Genomic DNA, 22,455 nt, shown 5'->3' with positions numbered 1-22,455 from the left:
GACTTTGTAGACACTCAGTTCGCTGGGATATGCGATTGCTTGAGTTTCTTTCAGGCTGAGTTTTTCTGGGTTGCAATTACAAAACTGACCGAAGCAGGGACGAGCAGAGCCCATTTGCACAAACGGGAAAGCTGGATCCGTGAGCAGTGATCAACGGGACCGCAGAGCGAGGCTGAGTGAGCAGGCAGCCAGGAGACTGATCCACAGCTAAGAGGGGAGAGGGATTCGGTACTCCCCTCTTCAAAGTTAAGTGCTGCCTTTCTATCTTGTTCTAAGATTGGACTTAATAGTTTATATTTTTTCTAACACTGAAAGTACGCGTTGGTTTTGCGTTTTTTAGTTTTTTGTGTTATTATTATTATTATTATTATTATTATTATTATTATTATTATTATTATTATTATTAGTATTGTTTCTCACACACTCCACTGGTTTGAACTATTTGAACGGATGGTCTTTACAGACTGTTGAACCCTAGAAAGAGATGGCCTATTAGGCTACTTGGACTACAGGTTACATATACTGTCTCTTTTTTTCTGCATTTTACCATTTAATGCATTATGGGATAATGCTAATTGATTGTTTTTTTTCTTTAAAAAAAAAAAAAGATTTTAACTGTTGGAATAATAAATGTATTATAATTGATGGCAATTTGTGGACTTTCCTTTGTGTGGCTGCTCAATTATATTGCTGCTTCCCTGAAATAAAACGAACCTGTACTTAATTTAGCTATAGATATAAAACACATCAAATAGAGTTATCTCTTCTCTAGAACTAATAGGTTGGCATAGTTGGTGACTTAATTATAGTTTGTATAGTGCTTGATACCACGGCTGACATTATCATATTGAATTACATACCGCTTTTTAGTTTTACATATACGGACACAAAAATGTAAAATTGTGGCATTTCGAAATCTAACTTTTTTTTTTTTTTTTTTTTTTTTTTTTTTTTTTTTAAATTGTCTCAATCTAAAATTTATAGGCGCTGCAAAACTTTTGGCCATAGCTGTACTTGGCAAAAATTGAAAGTTTCCAGAGGTGTTTGTATTTTTGCCGGTGGCCAGTGCTCCTTATTGATCCCCTCCCAGTGAACGATCCCATGGCATAGCACCCCAGGGTCAGTTGAACTTTGAGCACTGGTAAAGCATGAGATCTAGCCGTTTGGCTTTCAAAATCTCCCCATCGAAAATTACATCTGTTATCTCGTCTGAATCTTCTTTTCACCTCATCATTGGGCATGTTTACAAAAGAAAGAATGTTCTAAAGCAGCCTCGTTTTCTAGTTCATTAGGAAACTGACGGTTTTTTAGGATTTGTCTGATTGTGGAAAACAGACGCTTTTTGTTATGACATGACCTCATTCGGTTGTCGCAAACGACGCAATACGTATTTGATGAATCACAGTTCTTATACCGTCAATAATAACCAATTTGGAACAGACACTTTGACGAATAGAGCAAATTGCCTGCTCGGCTACAACGAGTTGATCAAGGACATATGAGTAATTGTTTCCCTAATGTTATAATAGTACATGAGCTGTCGTGATGATATGCAGAATAACTGAGGCAAACGCAGTTTGAAACCTTTCCACTGTAGGTTATTAATAATAATAATAATAATAATAATAATAATAATAATAATAATAATAATAATAATAATAATAATAATAATAATAATAATAATAATAGTTATTATCGTGAATATTAGAAATAGTAATATCTGGTCTATGTATCTTGTTTAACTTTTTCGTATAGCACCGCAAGTTCATAAATGGACACTTGATCGGGTTTGCACTGCCACTGTGTACAGAGTCAACCCCTGCAGAGTGCCGTGTGTATGGAAATGGCTCAGCTCCCCTTAGCCCATTAAGTACCAAATTATATTTTCTTTGAAAATATCTGAACACCATCTGTATTTATGTAATGTGATATATTACATTTATGCTTAACTTTTGCGGCTTACAAAATCAGAGTAAGGTACCATAGCAATTTATATATGCACTTACGTTATAGCATCAGGCAAGACACGATGTAGGGAGCAGAACATACTGTACCATAGAAGTAGCGTTGCTATCGACCATTCTATCGACACCAACTTGCTTGATGTGTAAACATGACAGGTAGATAAACATTTGTATAAAAAAACTGACTTCCACCAGCTAGTTCTGCGGACAGAAACGGAGCTCCCACAGATGATGGTAGAGAATGGTTTCACCCAGGGACGTCACTTTACAGAAAGCCTGAAGGGGGGGGGGGGCATTTAAGGGCCCCTCTCCGTAATAATAAAACTCTGCAACAAACTTTAAAAAAGAAAAAAAAAACTCTGGCATTGCATGAATAAACCTACTGAATCAGCGAATATCGCCTAGGCTTCATTTTTGCAAGGAGATCAACCAGGACATCAATAATTTATTTATTTATTTATTTATTTTTAAACCAACGATTTTTCAGATCACTCGGACGAGGATTGGTCATGGAAGTTTGTAAATAGGTTTTAACCAAACTTAAAACAGACCCCCCCCCCCCCAAATAAATAAATAAATAAATAAATAAATAAAATGATGATTTAAAGCAATATCATTTATTTTAGTTTAAACCAAAGCATTTTGTTCACATGTTTTATAAGCATTTCTTACAAGTGTTGTGTTTTGTGATGTGTAAATCAACAACAGGTGCAATTCACAACACATCAGGTAAATTGCATTGGTATAAAAAGACAGGTATTAAATTCTCAGTTTTAGATTCACAAATTACAAAAAAAAAAATAATAATAATAAAGTTTTTCATGAACTAGTGCTGACAGTGTTCTAAATCGTTCCTCATGCCACTCAGTCATTATACTTCAATTATTTATAATGTCTCAAACTAGTTAAGCTCGTATTCTCAGGCAACCAACCGGATATCTTGTTTCAGGTCTGCCGATAGTACGGACTCTCCCTATATTCTATTTCAATATGTTCACTTGTTACAATCCCCGTGAAAATAAAAGTTGATCATTACACCGTGTAACAATTTTTTTTTGTTCCTGGGTAGTAAGTGTTATTTCCTAATTGCTTATGCCTCAAAAGTATAGAAAATGGCTATTATTCCCCACAAACTAAAGTACTACTAAAATGACTACAAAAGATTTAGAAGCGAGTAGTTTTTCGAGATTTACGATTATACTGTAAATTTAGAAGGGAGTAGTTTTTCGAGATTTACGATTAGACTGTAAATTTACAGTATAATCCTAAATCTCGAAAAACTACTCACTTCTAAATCTTTTGCAGTCATTTTAGTATTACTTTAGTATAAATACATGTTAATTTGGATTCATATGTTCTCCTTTCAGAGTTGTACCAGCTCAAAAAGAGAATACTTTCTAGTGGTGGCGCGAGTTTAGCTTTTCGTTCCGCTCTTCGATTCAGTAACTTTTTCATCAGTCAATATGGCACTGGCTATCATCAGTGCCCCCCACATTCACCCCCAAATAACATATATTGCTATCAAAAAGGTTTTCATAATCAATAGTCGCTCGCTAAACCGGACATGTCAGGAGACATGAGTTGTCTAATTATTTTTATTTTTTTTGTGTAATAACTCTGTAAAGGACGTCTGTACCCAAATCAAATGAATACCTGTAGCACAATGTATTTTTACTTTAGCCTACCAGTAACACACAATAAATCATGCAGTTTACACATAAAGCTGCTGGAGTCGGATAGCTGATACAGAAATAGTACATTTATTCAAATAGTAAATCGGGGGCCCAGGGTTGCTCTGGTGCTGACGCCGGCCCAGGCTATTATGTTGCTCTTTGCTTGTTGCTGTGACATGATAGATGTTATAAGCTAAGCACTTTACCGATAAGTTCCCAGAACACAACTTAAACACTCGAACAGAAGTATCTGTAAAACGTCTCTTTTGCATTTTATAACACAACAGCTGTTATCGTTAATTTTGAATTTCAACAAATGCAAATGATCGCGATAACTTGGGACAGGCTGTTGCTATGATGTTTTTTTAGGCAGAACAATTTTAAAACATAGGCCTGGTATTTAGTATCATTGCAGCTTTTGGCAAGGAAAGAGTTACATTGTCAGACTGCTGCACATTCGATGTCCCCCCCCCCCCCACAACCCCCCCCCCCCCCCCCCCCCCCACTCCCCCACCGAAGCATGAACACTTTCGTTCTAAGTCTTTTAAATTCTCACAGAAACTGCCATTTGAGGCATCCCCCCCCCCCCCCCCCCCCCCCCCCCCTTGGCAACCCCCCCCCCCCCCCCCCCCCCCCCCCCCCCCCACCTGCAAAAAAGACTCTTTTTTGAAGTGCCACGGTCTTCTTAAATTATGGCCGCATTTGTTTTTTTATTATTATTTTATTATTATTATTATTATTATTATTATTATTATTATTATTATTATTATTATTATTTTTAATATTAACCCTTTTATTTTAATTCATGGCAGTCTTTATCTGTATGAATTATTTGGGAACTGGTTGCACATTCAATGCAGATTGTCTTCTTGGTGGTGCAGAATAGAGACGAAGAGGAACGGGGTTCTTGTGAATCCTCTTCCTCTGCAAGACGGAAAACTCGTTTAGTAATAGATATACCAAGCAAGAAAATATATATATATATATACACACACACACAGAGACACACGTACACTATACAGGAAAAACATACGGACATCGGCTTATCTATCACAAGATTTCAAACAGAAACACCAAATACACTCATTAGTTATTTAAATGAAAACGTACTAATAATTTTACCTTGATCAGCGATATTCTCCACTGTGTTGCTTTCACATCCCCCGACACACCCTCAGTGATAGGCGTCCCAGTAATTTAATCAACTTCTCTTCATCAGCAGAGAGTGTGTACCATGGTGACGGGCCTCTGTTGGTTTTCTCATTGTCACGCTTCACAGCTGGGTTTCTTTTGCTCGTCATACTGCTATAGTCAGTGCATGTGTTTGTCTGCAAACATGTTATACCCCTGTAATTTCGGGCCACTTTTTTTTTTTTTTTTTGGACATGGTCGTTGCACGGTTGTTCAGTTTAGAAAATAACAAATTCTTATTACTTTCGACTTCGAGAAGCATCTGCAAGCTAGCACTGCTGGAATGCTTCATTTAGTTTGAGCTGCTAATCGTCTCCGAACACACCAACAACTTCCTTGGTTAGTTATGTTTGTTGATAGATAGATAGATAGATAGATAGATAGATAGATAGATAGATAGATAGATAGATAGATAGATAGATAGATAGATAGATAGATAGATAGATAGATAGATAGATAGATAGATAGATAGATAGATAGATAGATAGATAGATAGATAATTGTGACTATATATTCTAACGTGTTACATGTGTATTCATAGATGTAATAATTAGAATTACATTATTAAATAATTGGTCAAAGCAATGAAATACTGTGTTTGTGGTGCAATACCAAACGTTTAATTTACATGGGAATAAATTATACATAGGGTAAATGAAAATGGGGTAGTAGGACATTTAAAACTATAGCTTATGTTTGTTTCACGAGCAATGATACATTTTGAGATCATACGGCATTGCTATTCGATCTGTCTTTTAGGCAGGGATTTGCGAGGATTACAGAAACTGCTGATGACCAATCGAATTGTCAGGGGATCATAGTCGATCGAATTGTTAGGTAATCATGGTCTTCAAATTAGGACAGTGACACTAATAGGTTAATGCTGGACTTTCAAAATAATAAAATAAACCTAAACGACACGCTTGTGCATGCATATTAGCGAATTGTAGAAGCATTACCAAAATATGAAAGTTTTAGAACAGAGACACAGACACACACAAAGTATGCACATTGAGCCGAGTAACGCACAGGCAGGCGCACACACACACACACACACACACACACACACACACACACACACACACACACAGTATGCACACTGAGCCGAGTAACGCACAGGTGCTGACTTAACACAAGGTTTTTTTTTGTTTGTTTGTTTTTTTTTCTAAAAATAAAACCAAACATGCTTCAAATAAATATAGTACGCTACCTATTCCAAAACTAATATTAACGTTTTCAGAAAATTGTACTCAGTTGATAGTATGATGCAAGGGGTGATCTAAGTTAACAAATATTACCAGGACACCTCTCGGCTTAAGAGTAGCGGTTTATAGACCATAGTTACTTGTTACTAGTTGTGTAAAATGAGCAGTCTTACTTTCACAAATGCTGCAAATGTGTGAATTTGGCCTGCATTCATGTTCGTGTTGTTTCCTGTTACCTGCGTCTCGGACAGGTTGAGCTGCCGAGCCAGTTCCGTCCTCTCCCGGCCCACCACATACTGACAGCGCTGAAACTCCAGCTCCAGACGGTACAGCTGCTCTGCAGTGAACGACGTCCGGGTGCGTTTGGGCCGGTCCAGATCCAGACCCTTTGGGAGAACTATTTCCCGAATCGTCCCTTTGGCATCTGGTGTGTGTAGGGGTTGGGGGTGGGGAAAATACAGTTTATTTAGCAGGTTTTGACGGCAGAAATAATGGTACATATGGTGTATGTCCTATATAAAAGACATATATACATACACGCATACATGCATATATACACACATACATAATTAGAGTTTATTATAGTATTACTATTATTTTTAAGAACAAACAAATTAACAAAAACAAAACGACTTATTTTACTAATACACAGATACAAACTGGATTTACCATATTTATTTACTGGCGGTGCTGAAAGCCAATGAAGAAAACAGTAACCATGGGGATATATATATTATAAATATATATATATATATATATATATATATATCTATATATATATATATATATATATATATATATATATATATATATATATATATATATATATACAGCAGGTGCACAGCATTTCAACCCAGGATTTCAACCCTTAGTTCCAGCGCCCCTGTACATGACAGTAATTAATTGGATGATGCAAAAACGCAATTTACCGTCAAAAAACATCAATCATCTCGAATTAGAATAACATGCCCAGAGACCAATTTTTTATGTTTGTTTCTCATCTAATAATTACGTAATTTTAAGTATTTTGTTATTTGAACCGTATACATTAAATTGCACTGTAAACTCGTCTGAGCAGGAAAAGCTGCATACTGATTGGAAAACAGAAATCACTTTTATAGCCTTGCTCTGAGAAAATGCCAGGCTTCGGTGTGCTTGTTTGGACTCTACACCAAGAGGAAGGAGATGATCCAGAGCAGCGAGAAGACCACGTAGATCTGAGCTGCGGCTTGCTCTGTATTTAGAGTTGCAGTTTCTTTGATTACATGATGTTAAATAAAATATCTACATTATGTTTTATAAATTATTATTATTATTATTATTATTATTATTATTATTATTATTATTATTATTATTATTATTATGTCTTAATAATGCTGAAATTCTAGATTTATGTAAAACATTTGGACATAGCTGTATTTTTACGAATACATATTCGTTTCAAATCGGATTGTTAGTTAGTTCAAGAAGTAACCAGTTGTGTAGTCGAGCCGTAACAGAGTTCCGGTACTTTTTTCTAAAGGCAGAACCCTGACTTAAGAATTAACTTAAGAATATTTATCGCTTTGTTATAAAAATGCTTATATGACATCCGACCGGTCTCATTTCTGTACCTGTGCACCAATGAAACGATTTATTTTCAGTGGGAAAATCAAATGAGTCTTTCCATTGAATAGGTACTAAAAAGTAGTAACACAGTTAAGCTTTCTTTGCATTTTATTTTGTATTTATAATGGTTTAAGATGTGTCTTTTTTATGGCACTTTGATTATTTTATATTGATATGTTAAAGCACGTGTGGATGTGTGCAATGTAATAAGTGGACTGAATTAAGTAGTCAAATTGTTTGCAGCTGAATACTTTATAAAGCTTCATTAAGAAGAACAAGGAGAGAGAGGGAAGGGAAGCCAAGGGAAGGAAAGCAAAGGGAAGAGAAGGGAAGCAAAGGGAATGGAAGGGAAGAGAAGGGAAGCAAAGAGAAGGGAATGAAAGGGAAGAGAAGGGAAGCGAAGGGAAGGGAAGGGAATGGAAGCCAAGGGAAGGAAAGCAAAGGGAAGGGAAGCCAAGGGAAGAGAGGGGAAGCAAAGGGAAGGGAATGAAGCAAAGGGAAGGGAAGGAAGCAAAAGGAAGGGAAGGGAAGCCAATGGAAGGGAAGCAAAGGGAAGGGAAGCCAAGGGCAGGGAAGCAATTGGAAGGGATGGGAAGAGAAGGGAAGGGAAGCAATGGAAGGGAAGGGAAGGGAAGGGAAGGGAAGCGAATGGAAAGGAAGTAGGAGGACTAGTAGTTTTTTTTTTTGAGAAACTGCTACTTTGTGTGTGAAGTTTATTAATTGGGTATGCTGGTGGTGGTGTGTTGCCGCTGCTGCTACATTTCTAGCTTGGCACTGGCTCTGCCTGTAGTGACAGGGGTAAGGGAGATCTAGAACAGCTCCTATGTGATTGTTTAGCCTGTAAATTAAAAAGCAAGTTCCTTTCTTTAATAGTTGTGAGAATGGGGTTATTTAGTCAATGCAGTACGTGCCCGATGAACTCCACTGGAGATGAGATTGAGGACTCGCTAGGCTACCAATGTGACTGGATTGTTTTTATTCTGCTTAGGACGCATACATTACCTATTTGATGTTACGTAAAGTTTAACGTACAAATTAAACGTAAATCCGAATTATTTGTTTTAGAATAATCAACATTTTAACTGGTTGTAACTGCAAATGCACTACAAGAAATGTGACGTTTTCTCATCCGATTTCGCTATGAAACCGACGGGCAGGGTTTTTCAATCTGGCTGTAGGTCTATTAATTTTAATAAAATAAGCTCTTTGTATGAGAAAATGTATTGTATGAGAAACAGATTTAAGATGTTGTTGTATTTAAATGAATTGATCATGTATTTGCAAACTGAGCGAATACAGTAACAAAAAAGCATGGCCAATGTTTATGCCATTTAACAATTCGTTGTATTTTAATGGGTGCTGTCTTTGTGCACCGCCATCACAAAGCGCTTTACAAGCTAAGCCACTCAAACCAAAGTTTTAAACGTAATATGAGAACCATAACCGGGGCTTGCTGGCTCTGTAGAGCCTTCTACAATTTAACATGCGTTGAAAAGGAAAGTGTGTTAATAGTATGATTAGAGGATCTTATTTGTTTTTTTGTTTTTTGTCAACCAAAATTGAAATATCATAAACTGTGAAAACTTATTATATTTCTGGTGGTCCATGCTTTTTCAGGAATGTGTGTGTGTCGAGCAGTTTTACAACTGAAGTTCGCAAAGCGCGCAAATATATATATTATAGATATATATATATATAATATATATATATATTATATATATATATATACCAAAATAATATATATATATGGTTATTATACATATACTGCACCAACCCTAACCTCTCACTCGCGTCTAGCACCTGTGTGTGCATCTATATTATTTTTTTTAAAACTGATGTCTCAATATTTCGGTCAATCTGCCTGTCTCAAGATATGTTCCGCAGACATAACGCGACGGTTTAAACAGACGGATAAGCAATTAACGTGTTAGAAGGGGGGTGCGGCTCATTTATCTCTCACAATTGGTTAGATGAAATCCCTCGGTAACTATCCGTGACGAAATATCACATCTAAAATAATTAAACATAAAAAAAAAAAAAAAAAAAACAGCCAAAAATCATACATTATTATTTATTATTATTATTATTATTATTATTATTATTATTATTATTATTATTATTATTATTATTATTACTGATTGCAAAATATTACAGACAATAAAAATCCCAAAGAAACACATACAACATAAATATAAATGAAATACAAAATGGTATGTAAATAGGAATTTACAAATAAATGAAATAGACTTTTAAAAAATCAAGAAAAAGGAAAATTGCAAATATGGCGGCAGGAGATTTTCTTCTACGGTGCAAATACAGGTTTGCTGACTGTTGACTTGAGACAGACAATGTCTGATGTAACATGATGTGAAGAATAACAATAAATTACAAATCATTTAATTAAACTTGGTATCTGAATGTTTTATTGAAGAAGATCGATGTTCACATAAAGCAAATGTTTGTGTTTTTATTTAACTGAAAAACTATATCTTCATGTCCTAATTTATTTATTTATTTTTAACTATTTACGTTTCTAAAATTGTAGGCCTTTTCAAGCAACAATATGTCACTCTGAGTCACAATTGTAACATGTACATTTTGTTTCCTTCAGTGCAAGCTTCATGTGCCCGAATATAGTTGAGCTATAGCTTGAGGTGTTACAACTGGCCCCAGGGAGCCATTACTAAGCCTCGTGTTTCAGCAAGAAACAACACAGTTAATATTGTCTCAATTATAAGTACAACGAGCAGGAATGAGAATGCTAAAAGCCTGGATCCATAAACTTGGTATCACAGGTATCACAAAAAGTGGAAAAATTAACTTTCCTAGGTCAAAATTTCCAACAACAAATTTTTTTTTTTTTTGTTTGTTTGTTTGTTTGTTTGTTTGTTTGTTTGTTTGTTTTGGGTTTTTTGATGGGGGAGATACGATCTCTGGGCTTTGTCACAGACAGCTCCTCTTCCAGAGGCGGACAGAGACCTGAGCTGAGCATGCGCGAGCGAGTGATGGCACTCTAACTTGCTTCCAAAAAGAGAAATTCAAGGTGTTACAACCGCCCCGTGTAACAACTGTCCCCGGTCTCCCCTGCCGCCACGAACTGGGCAGGAATGGCAGATGTAATGCGACCTTTAATTTGATCATTTATTACACTTATTGTTTTCTTTAAATTCATTGGTTATCATTTCATTTTCACTGATCTGATTGGCCAAATTAGTACGTGTAATAATTAGAATTACAACACGTAATAAAGTCAAAATAGAACATGTACTAAACATGTGAAAGGCATAGGCCTACTAATTAACTTATGTTTGACCCTGATGGCGTTCATAGCCTCGATATTAGATGGATATTCCCTGTATTGTTATGAATAGACGAATATTCCCTGTATTGTTATGAATAGACGGATATTCCCTGTATTGTTATGAATAGACGAATACTCCCGGTATTGTTTCAAATATTGCTCGCCTTGGTCGTGTTTCTATGTTGCCCTTTACAGTCTCATACACTAGACAACTTCTGCTTTAGTAGCAGCTTTGGATATTAACTGGTGAAGTTTAGCAGACTTTATGTACTGGCTTTGTTGGCCCACAAAGTTTTTTTTTTTTTTTTCCTTTTTCTTTTTCTTGTTCTTTATTTCTAATTAAATGACGTGACTACACTAAATCAATCAAAATGACACGGCAAATCAGATAGACGGATCTGATTATGTTAGGAGACGTTTCAAATAATAATGTTCTTGCATGTAGGCATTTACTATACAAGTGAGAAAGATAATAACACGTTATTTAATATAATCCGTATAATTAACGGCGAAACAGTGCAATGGCAGTTTATAGAAGAAAAAAAAAACAATGATGGAGAATTTAAAACAAATTGTATCATTGTCCATATTTGTTTTACCTTTAGAGGTAAAATATATTATACTTATAGCTCTATCTTCATTTGTGTTTATTTCTCACAGCTGTGACTATTACATTTTAAACACACCAGCGCGCCCACACACACACACACACACACACGCACACAGCAGCGAACACAATCAAAATAAACTGATCAAATAATGGGAGGACAATTTTATAAAACACCGAGGATGTCGAACGTCGCAGCTATTACAACCTGAAAGAAACAGCTGCACGTCGCGGTTAGAATGGAATAGAGTTACACTGTGCGGACGATCTATTACTGTTTGGATATGTAGCTTATGGGTCAGTCGCGATACGTAACAAAACAGTAGTACCATAAAACAGTCATTAGATATTGAGGTCATAAAAGAAAGAAAGAAATGCAACCCAACGAATTGCCTTAAAGCAGTTATCTTATTCACAGCTGTTTGTTTGTTTGTTGTTTGTTTTTTTGTTGTTTTGTTTAATTGCTTTAACGAAAGCCATAAACGTCATTTCTAAGTCGATTACTTGGTGGAAATACCATTAGGCCGAATGTTTGACTCGTCGCTTAAAAGGTGCCTTTCTTTCCTTCCACAGTTCATATTAATAATCTACGCGTGTATTCATTTGAAAGAAGCATACAGTCTCATTGCCGTCGCTGTTAGATATGTTTTTTTTTTTTTTTTTTAAATATGGTGTAGTTAATAATTGATAATTGGGACTGTGTGTGTGTGTGTGTGTATACACACACACACACACACACACACACACACACACACACACACACACACACACACACACACACACACACACACACACACACTCAATGTAAAAGCTATAGAACATATTTAAAGTAAATGTCGGTAGATTTTGGTACGCAAAAAAAAAAAAAAAATCCGCATTAGCCCTCCCATACAAGCTTGAATTGATTATATAGACAAACAAGATCAATAAAAAGAGTATCGGGATCATAATTAAAATCCAGATAATTAGAGTAAATTCAACACATTTAATTTCATCAACTTCCATGAAATCTAAATCCAGTGTATTTATGTTGGATGTTTGTTTACATTTTATACGATCAAACCATGTTTACCACTCAAAACCTTTATTTTAAAAGTGTAATATTCCGCATCTAGTGTTTCGAAAGAGCTTCGTTACAGCTCTGGCTGTAATATTTCACACGTCAATCGGAATATAAAAGACTTGCTGACCTCTCTGTGACCCTCAGTTCTCACGAGGTATCCAGTGAGTTCAATCGACAGCTTTAAAAACAAATAGTGACACCGGGGATTGCATGCGTAGCTATATTCAAGTCCAAGAGCTGCAGAGCTCTGCCAAAACCGTTAATAGGCGTATTCCAGATATAATCATCCTCTATCTGTAACTATTACCTCGTATAATTATCGGTTTCGACAGAAGGAGAAACTAATATGCAAAGACCTCAATTACTTGATTACGTGTTTAAGAAAATATGTGTTTATGAATATATTATATTCAATTGGTATGTTTGTTTACCATTAGGAGAATAAAAATGGCACAAACCACACACAATGCCTTTGACACGTTTTGTAATTTCACAAACGTGGGAGTTAAGAATTAGAGTGTCAGCTAAAATCAACATTTTCCAATTTAAAGAATAGAAAATGAATAAAACAGTAAAACAACGGGCTTGTCATGCAAATTAAACATATCAATGGGCACTGAACCTGTAATTTAATTTCATTTTTGCGGTTGAATAAAAAAAGCAAAGGACTGTTTTAAATTGAACGAATGTGTACAACTGGATAGATAGATAGATAGATAGATAAAATAAATAAATAATACAGAAGGGGTTACAATATGTAGGCCTATACAAAATACTATTTTAATCTAGTATAAGGTTTAAGTGCAAACAGTTTATTTTACACGGTTTTTTTGTTTGTTTGTTTGTTTCAATAAACTTATTAATTTCTAAAATATGTTTACATTTGAAATAACTATACTGTGTAACCTAAGCACTGGTTATAAACAGGTTTTATTTTTATTTTTTTTAAAGGTGGTTTTCCGTAGATTTGTTTAAATGTTCTGAGGTTGCGCAAGAAGCCTATTTTAAAAAGAAAACTAAAACTAAACTCCTCCGGATGATAGGGTTGCACAGTAAACAATACAAGCCGTCGTTTGTATTTTGGTCAGTGTTGAATTTTTCACAATAACTGATTTTCAGCAGTTCCACTGTATCCTTGTAAACTACGCCTTTGAATGTCATTAGACTCAATGTGCAGCATTGACGCCTTCCATTTATTGTCGTTCGTGTATTATATGAAATTCTAACTTATTGTTTACAATTAAAATCAGCCACATTCCAGATGCGTCTACAGGGAACACAAAACTCCGTGTCCCTCATTTATTGTCTTTTTTATTGTTTATTAAACACGCACTATTTTTCTTTTCTCTTTCTTTTCTTTTCTTTTTTTTTTAATTATACCTAAAACTTCATAGAGTCACGATGGAATTTAATTGCGAGTCGCATTTTAGGAAACAGTTTGACTCTCATAATCTTCCTGTTTATATTAGATGTATTTAACATTGTGGGCACACATATTTTATTAAAGGTAGGGAGGAGGATGATAATAATAATAATAATATAATAATAATAATAATAATAATATATAATAATAATAATAATAATAATGTAAACGGCTGTGTTTTGTTTTGTTTTGGCTATTGTTTTTTTATGTATGATTAAGTATGCGAGTCACTTTACATGCAATGTATTCATTAATATATTCTTCTGAAAACGTGTAACTATGAAGTCCCTGTGTTAATTCAATAATATACTGTGAGGACATACCCTTAGCATAATAAAGAAGAACATTTTAACATTTTTTTTTTTTTTTTTTTTTGGTCCGATCACATAAACTTTATGAATCATATAAATTAATAGTTTGGAACCACGGTTTAAAAACAAACAGCATGGATATATACGCAGGCAGGTGGACATGCCCCTGTAAATTAATAACACAGTCGTTGTATAATATCTGTGTAGTTTTACTGCGTTGGTTGGTTAACAGATCGCATGCTTGTTTGTTTTTTTGTAGTTTTTTTTTTTTTTTTTTTGCAAACAATAATCTGAAACTGAGGGCATGCAAGTAAATGTGAGCGTATTCTTTGTAATATGGTTATCTACTCATTTAATTTGACAGTGTTAAAAAAAACTGCTGCAGCCACTAAGTAGTTAAAATGTAAAGGAGTAAGCTATTAATGACGAGTTATTTATGCGACTGTTTTAAAGCCTGCAATACACACTACTTTAAATCATTATGGAGCTAAATGAAAGACAAAGCGATGCCTTTTCATATACAGCATGCTTCCTCTGTATTTATATCCATATTTAAATATTTCATATTAAACATTGTCGGAATCGGACCTCGTGAGGAGGTGTAAGACAGAACAGGCAAAAGTATGCATTTAAATGATATTTTGGCAGGAAACAATACCGTTGTATTTGTGTTTGTGTATTTCAAATATCATCGATATTTTCTTCAGTAAAATGTGTTTTTATTGCAGTGGATTCAGGGTTGAACAATTAGCAACACCGTGAATCATTTTAAAAACATGTTTTGAACTAATATATATATATATATATATATATATATATATATATATATATATATATATATATATATATATATATATATATAATATAATTTTGCGCTTTGAAATCAATTAATTAAATTTGAAGGCCTGCTAATGACAGATTCAAATTCCACTTGATCTGTTGGTCACTGTATTTGTCCAGTTTTAAATTGTGCTGTGTTTCCTTACCTCGAACTAAAATCCTCCTGCAGTAGTCAGGGTCCACCCCTGAAAGTCTGTCGTGTACTTTCTCTTTGGAAGAGGTTGGGGTCGAAGCAGAGGTCCCCGGGGTGTCAGTGTGTCCGTGCCCGGGCGATCGGCTCTCCAGTTCGGTACGACTCCTATTGTCTGTCGCTCTGTCCGGACAAAGAGCGTTGGATCCACAGCTATGGCTTCTGTCCTCGGCGACTCCATCGCCCATGATAGTGGCCTGATCAAACATGGATATAAACCGGCTTCTCGTGAAACATATGTGTGTTTTTTTTTTGTTTGTTTGTTTTTTGTCTTTCCTCTTACGATTTAAAATAAAAAATAGCCAGGGTGCGCAAAGCAGGAACCCAGATTCCCTTAAAATGTCTCACCATGATCCGCAGGAACGGCAACAGGGGGTGGGGGTCGTTTTAGAAAAGGCGAGGGAACCCTTCTTCAGCTATAGCAACACATTCGCCAAAAAGACATTATGTGCATGTGTAGGCGTTCTATGGACTTGAAGGACTGTGGAAATAATTGGGGAGGTGCCTTTCTGCCAAGCTAAGTATGAAGGAAATGACAGGAAGGCGCGCAACCAACAGCATGCCAACTATGGACACTGAGATCCCTCTTACAAACTTTCTTGAGCACAGCAAATAGATTTTTCTCACTCTCTCCCCTTCCCCACACCTCCTATCGGCGGATCATCGGCGGCAGGTGCATGGTTTCCATTCAGAATCCCTGCGTTCGTAAATTATCACTGGGATTAAATATTCAGTTTTAACGCCGGAAAAAAAAAAAAAAAAATAGACGATTCTCTATTCAGAGGAGGGGAGAGGGGAAATCAGTCCGAATTGCCCACATATCATGCTCCCTTCCTACAATATCGTGAGCGGGAGCCAGTTAAGAACCACCCAGAGATTAATGTCTCTAAAAACCTACTTGTAGGGGACATTTTTAAATTGACTGTCGGCCAAAACGTAATATCCTGTGAGTACATGCTAGCCATTGATTGGAGTCCCATGTATTTTTAAAGTCCGTGCGTGGGGTGGGGTGGGGGAATATATATATATATATATATATATTAAAACATATATACTATCGAGGCGTATGGATATGGACTTTAAAATGAGTGTACATAAATGTAATCTAGTTCATAATTAATTATATTAAGAGAGAGAGAGAAACACATGCACATCATGGTGATCTTGCATTTAATATCAACGAGTTTCAAGTTATATATTCAAGATATATTATCCTCGTTGTATGCATCTCTAGGTTTGCAAGAACCTGCAAAGTGAGTTGTTCTGTATACTGAAGAGTTCGTTTGCACTCCGTGCACCAGAAATATGTTAATTAAGTTTGCACCGTTTTTGGTGCAACACAGGTCTCTAAATTTTCTTCTGTACTAAACGATCAGATTCAAATGTCTAAAATGCACAAAATCATGCGGTCCACACCAGGCATGCGTTTATCGTGGAAGGTGATGCAATAACATATTACCTACACTATATATATATATCATATCTATTGCATTAATCTATAGCAGATGTAATCGCACTTATATGCGTTATTAAAAACGTTTAGGCTATATAATACTTTTCTTATTTGTCTATGTACACATTTGTGGCTTGTTGTTGTTGGTAGTAGTGGTAGTGGTAGCAGTAGTATTGGATATGCAGACTATTATTTCAGTTTAATTTAGCTAGAATGTAATTAGTTAAAAAGTGTAAATACTGGACTAAATAAAACACCTTTCATAGGAAATATATTGATTGATTCTATTTTGATGTAATACGAGTTTTTGTTTTTAGATATGAATATAATTAAACTTGTTTTAAATAGTCCAGTGTCGTATTTTATTTATCTATTTATTATTATTATTATTATTATTATTATTATTATTATTATTATTATTATTATTATTATTATGTCTTAATAATGCCGAAATTCTAGGTTTATGTAAAACATTTGGACATAGCTGTATTTTTAAGAATACATATTCGTTTCAAATCGGATTGTTAGTTAGTTCAAGAAGTAACCAGTTGTGTAGTCGAGCCGTAACAGAGTTCCGGTACTTTTTTCTAAAGGCAGAACTTTGACTTAAGAATTAAGAATATTTATCGTTTTGTTATAAAAATGCTTATATGGCGTCTGACCAGTCTAATTTCATATATACCTGGTCAGATTAGCCATTTCGGTAACACTGTTATATGTATTTGTGTGTGTATATTGATATATATTATATTATATATATATATATATATATATATATATAGATATATATATATATATATATATATATATATATAATAATATATATATGATATGTTTTATTATAAAATAAATTACGTTGCCGTTTATAGCGGTTATGATAAGATTATACAGCTGAACTAGAACTATCAGGAAAAAAAAAACTAATTATAGAAATACATGTTTAATAATTATTCCGTACTTGCACTGCTGCAAAAAAGAAAAGCCTCATGTCATACACGAAATGTTGCAATTTCAATACGTATGATACTATATCTGTTTACCATCTGACCCTGGCTCAGATATACAGCGATATGAAGCATGTCATAATATTAAATATCATTGAACTAGTGACTAGCCTATTAAAAGTTGTCAGCACGGCAGATATTAACGTGTAAGAATTTGCCTTGGCGTGAAATGGTTTGGGTTCCTTTAAATTCACATAATATAAATTGTCACAAAAAGGTCACACAGGTTCAGTGTTTAATTCCTCATTAGACAAGTCTACAGCAAGGACCTCCTGCCCCCTAATACAGTGCACCACAGACACAGTGCATGAAGAAAGCAATATTTGTAAAAAGTATAATCGCACTAATACATCACAGCATTTTTTCTTTTTCTCTCTCTCTCTCTCTCTCTCTCTCTCTCGCGTTCTGTGTCAAAGTCCCCTCGAAGCATTTGACAGAGGGACACCTCGGCACAGGGAGCCTCAATGGTAAGTGTGTATGTGTTTAATACTTTATACAACATGTTTAAGAAATTTTCTTTAAAATTCACGTAATTGTCACGGGTAACAGTATCGTATTTCGAAATAAGTTATACACTAAGTGTACAGATTATTATTATTTATTTTTTAAACAACAAATATACAGATAAATGCACTGACATCAAAATTAACGGTGAAACGATGTTGTAATCAGGTTGTTCCATAATCCCCTGTGTGATCTACAGTGATCTACAGTAACGTTGCTTAACTACATCGCTGTGTAAAACTCCTGCTGGATACTGCTTTACATTACATATAGTCACATGACATAATCATTGCACAGGACTGTGTGCATGGTGAATATTACACGCGGGCACATATCAGAGCTGTACAGTTTCGTTAATGTGATTTTTTTTTTTCTTTTTTTTTGTATGAAATACAATTAATTGTGAATTATTTTGATTTCTTAAGAATATAAATATAAAAATCGCAGTATTGTGCTCGAAGCCGCAGTGTTGTAAAGATATCATCCCCATCATCATTGCATGCTGTGTACTTCACAACATTGCATTATCCCGTGATGTAATGCTGCCACAAGAGGCCAACATTCCCCAGCAACCAGAACAGCCAGTTGCTGAGGAACGGCATGATCTCAATGTTGGGGTTGGGGTGGGAACTGGTAGGTGCTGGAAATGTGACAAAGGGGTGCAATGAACAGGGGATAGTGTGCATGTGGTGCAATGAATGGGATGGTGTGTGTAGGGTGGAGTGAATGGGATGGTGTGTGTAGGGTGCAGTGAACAGGGGATGGTGTGTGTGGGGTGCAGTGAACAGGGGATAAGGTACTGAATAAGGAACAATAACAGCACTTTGCATATAGGGTGTGTACCCCCCTGTTTGTATAATTAAATAGTTTCTGTGATTTCCTGGAAATGCAGCTATTTACAGTTAAAACACAGTTGCTTGCAGAGTTGGGGTCAATTCCAGTTTTATTTGTTTTATTCAAACTCCGTTCAATTGCACAAAACATAAACAATCTTGGAAACAACTTTCAAATACAAACTCATTAACAAACAAAACTCCAGAAAACAACTGCGTAGTAAAAACACAAATACAGCAAAAATTAGGAAATACACACAAACAAAACAATTGTTTGGATAAACACACGCAAATAAAACACACAACAAGAAATGCAAGAAAAATACTACCACTGAAAGGGTTTTGTGCGTGTATTAATTAATTACTTCACAATCAGACAGTTACCTTCGGTTTTTTTTCTTCGGTAGTTTCCGCTTATTTTGGAAGGTCTGGAACGTAAGCTGTGATTGGTCGACAGTTGTTGTTTTGTGACTTTCTACTTTTGCTTCCCGAATTGGAAATGGCTAGTTTTGGTTTCGGGATAAAGAAATTTTGACATGGAAACTAGCAATATTATCGCGGAAACACTCTATCGCAAGATGGTCCGGACCCTAAGGCTCGAAATGGTGCCATTGAGCACGATAGTGAACACAACTGCCTTGAGTTACCACCAATTTTCAGACTTTTTATAGCCTATATGGGCGTTTCGAAATGCCTTTGGTTATAATATGACGCTCTGAATCATAAAACACACGCAATGCTATGAATAGACTATTGTTGACACTATCCCCAGTTACATGCCCTCTAACGTCACACATTAATAACGTCACATATTAATATAATCTCATTGCATATAAACCTGCACAATCAACACTGGCTACGCGCGTTTCAGAAACAAGGTGGTCAATTTAAAAAGAAAAAAGAAAGCAACAACTGGGTAGTCATGAATGTTCCCTATTTAATTAAATGGATCTATTTCCCCAATACATTCATTAGCTGAATCGTTCTCTTTCCTTCAAAATGTCTGTAATCTGACATTTTTTTATTTATTCGGTTTCTTCTCCCCGGAGTTTTTACACATACGTTAATACATGCATACATACCACTTATTCAATAGCTATTAAGTTTTTGAAATAGGAAAACATCGCTTTAATTGCCAACAACCTCGTTCAAACCACTGAAAAGTTGATAACACTTTATTTAACTTGCGGTATAGTTTTACACTTAGTTTTACACTTCAACCCCCATGTAATGATTCTGAACAGTCGGTCTGATCAAATTTTCAAATCGTTTGAAGACATTTTAAAGGCAACAGATCTATTTTTAAATTTCCACAATGGTTAGCAGAAATGGAAGATATTGTCATGTCCTGTAAACAAATAATTGTATTTAGTGTTTAAGAACTTTGGTTTCAATTACTTACACTGTTTCACTAATGTGATCTTTTATGTAAAAAAACAACAACAACAAAAAAACAGCAAATATAGATTCAACCGTGCACTTTAATGCTTAACAAGAAAAAAAAAAGAAAACCCACTGATGTTTATTGCCAGTATAGTAACATTAGCAGTTTGTTATAAAGGATTCAAAGCATAGCTGTAAATGCTTTGAGAATAAGAGCGATACTATCCGTTAGACCAGGGTTTCTCAGCTTTTTCTTGGCAGTGTTGGCTACCCCTTCTGTCGGGAGTTTTCAGCTAAAGTACCCTTTATAGTTTGCACTCACTGAATGGTACCACAAATGTATGTCACTTACCATTTACTTCCTACCTCAGTGTAATTGTGTGTGCCATTTAAAATGTTTACTGTATCAAAAATACAAAAATACAGTGCTTCAATGATATAAGAAGTTGAAAACAGAAAAAAAGAAGTCCTGAGCGCTCTGCACAATCGCCAAACTCCTTTCACCGACATATCAGAGGGGAAATCACTCAATCGAAATCGGCAAGATTAGACCTATTCCACTTAAGGTATCTGGTTAAAACACAGCATATTTGAATTAGAACTGAATTGGTAAGTAAATGACACATTTATTAATATCAGAATTCCTTTGATATAAATTAACAAAACGTTTGATAGAAAAAAAAAAAGCTTCAGCTAAGTAATCATTAATTTTTTACCCGGTTTTGGTATTAAAAAAAACTGGCACACTGCAAAAAAAAAAAGTGTATTTACTGTGTATTAATAATTGAGAAAATGACCGCCTCTCTCTCTCTCTCTCTCTCTCTCTCTCTCTCTCTCTCTCTCTCTCTCTCTCTCTCTCTCTCTCTCTCTCTCTCTATATATATATATATATATATATATATATATATATATATATATATATACACAGTCATTTTGCTACATATTTTCAGTGTTTCGGTTTGTTAGCCCGATTATAGCTTTTCAAACTACAAAACAGCAAAGGAAGGCATGACGGTAACTGAGTTTTCACAGAATCAGTAAATAATATTGGCCGACAGAAAAGCAACGGTTAAACTTGCTTGTTTAGGTTAATATTTCGCCTTTGATAAAATAAATGAAGCAGCAAGTAAACATCTTCATCAAGATTTCTGTGAAGTGTATTATGTCAGTTTGAGATTACAAGGTGTACCATACATCTCCTATCGCAATATTACTACTACTAACTAATAATAATAATAATAATAATAATAATAATAATAATAATAATAATAAGCAATAATAATAATTGAAGTTATATTTAAAACAATACAAATTAACATTCAGCCCTGAATGGCTGCATACATGTAATGTTGTTGAAGCTGCCACCCTGGGATCCTTCAAGAAGCTGCTTGATGAGATTCTGGGATCAATAAGCTACTAACAACCAAACGAGCAAGATGGGCCGAATGGCCTCCTCTCGTTTGTAAACTTTCTTATGTTTTAAATGTTACAATACAATGTTTATATTTGTCTTTGTGTGTTTTTCTTTATAAAACAGTTTATTGATTTGCAACTTCACTGATTCACTCAGATCTCACGAAATATATTTCAGTAATTTTAAAATGTATCCATTATCTTCCGGTTTGTTGTATTAAAATTCAGTAGCTGTGTTGGATTTTTTGCTCACTAACCCAAATATAATGAAGGTAAGATTGAGATTATACCTGAAATTAGAATGTATACCAAATAATAAGTGAACTTTAACTGCTGGTTTCACAAACCCAGAGAGATGCCTATACTTGAGAGTGACTTTTTCAGGACGGTAAAATAGGGTCTGTGAAACTTGATGCAAGTATCCAGTCAAATAAAGTTGAGGTAAAATATATATTTAGTTTCAAGTGAAATCTATTTTTTTCTTACCTT

The 22,455-nt window shown here is 35.0% G+C and overlaps 1 protein-coding gene across 1 annotated transcript in view; it reads right to left on the bottom strand.

Moving 5' to 3' along the window:
- vax2 (ventral anterior homeobox 2) overlaps positions 1-15,882 on the bottom strand; it is a 39,898-nt gene extending 24,016 nt beyond the window's left edge. Inside the window, exons 1-2 of the mRNA XM_041269568.1 lie at positions 15,333-15,882; positions 6,270-6,457 (exon numbers count right to left, since the gene is read on the bottom strand). Of these exons, the coding sequence (XP_041125502.1) occupies positions 6,270-6,457; positions 15,333-15,585 (441 nt within the window). The 5' untranslated portion in view covers positions 15,586-15,882. The remainder of the gene's footprint in view (positions 1-6,269; positions 6,458-15,332) is intronic.
- Positions 15,883-22,455: the final 6,573 nt, after the last annotated feature.

This window comes from Polyodon spathula, chromosome 2 (assembly GCF_017654505.1).
Source record: "Polyodon spathula isolate WHYD16114869_AA chromosome 2, ASM1765450v1, whole genome shotgun sequence".
Taxonomy (NCBI): Eukaryota; Metazoa; Chordata; class Actinopteri; order Acipenseriformes; family Polyodontidae; genus Polyodon; species Polyodon spathula.
The sequence above is the reverse complement of the archived record's forward strand: the minus strand, read 5'-3'. Positions and strand labels throughout refer to the sequence as shown.